The 598-nt window shown below is 62.0% G+C and overlaps 1 protein-coding gene across 1 annotated transcript in view; it reads right to left on the bottom strand.

Annotated features, from left to right (window-relative positions):
- Positions 1-90, bottom strand: part of LOC104546666 (phospholipase A2 isozymes PA3A/PA3B/PA5-like) — a gene marked incomplete at its 5' end in the record, with an annotated part of 1,562 nt that extends 1,472 nt beyond the window's left edge. The window contains one exon of the mRNA XM_010192138.1: positions 1-90. This exon is cut by the window's left edge and continues 46 nt beyond it. Coding sequence (XP_010190440.1) covers positions 1-90 — 90 coding nt within the window.
- Between the last annotated feature and the right edge of the window lie 508 nt (positions 91-598).

Raw genomic sequence — 598 nt, 5'->3', positions numbered from 1 at the left:
GGCGGTAGCCGTAGCGGGCGGTGAAGGGGTGGATGACGTGCTGGCAGTGGTCATGGTCCCGGCAGCACCGGTCTGTGTCCTGGTGCTCCCCTGCAGGGACGGCACAGGGCGCAGGTGGGGCTGGGGATCAGGGCTGGACTGGGATCAGACTGGGATGGTAGGGGCTGGGACTGGACTGGCAATTGGATGGGGACAAGGCTGGCACTGGGACTGCACCAGTACAACACTGGGGATGAGACTGGGACTAGGCTGGGATCAGAATGGACACCAGGACTAGATCAGGGTCAAGAGAGGGACTATGCTGGGATCTGGATGGGGACTGGGACCAAACCAGGTTGGACCAGCACTGGGATCAGGGACCAGAATGGGAGCAGGATGGACCAGGCTGGGGACAGAAAGTGAATCGGGACTGCTCCAGCACCGGGATGGAGACAAGGATGGACCAGCCCTGTGATGGGGACTAGACAGAGGTGAACTGGGACTGAGAGTGAATTAGTGCTGGGCTGGGATCTGGACTGGGACTGGGACAGGGACTGAACTAGCAGGGGATGGGGACTGGAACTGGGCTGGGGGGGAGCAGCACGGGGATGGGGATGGG

Source organism: Mesitornis unicolor, unplaced genomic scaffold (assembly GCF_000695765.1).
Source record: "Mesitornis unicolor isolate BGI_N332 unplaced genomic scaffold, ASM69576v1 scaffold18850, whole genome shotgun sequence".
Taxonomy (NCBI): Eukaryota; Metazoa; Chordata; class Aves; order Mesitornithiformes; family Mesitornithidae; genus Mesitornis; species Mesitornis unicolor.
Note: the sequence above shows the minus strand (reverse complement) of the source record. Positions and strands in the feature narration are given on the sequence as shown.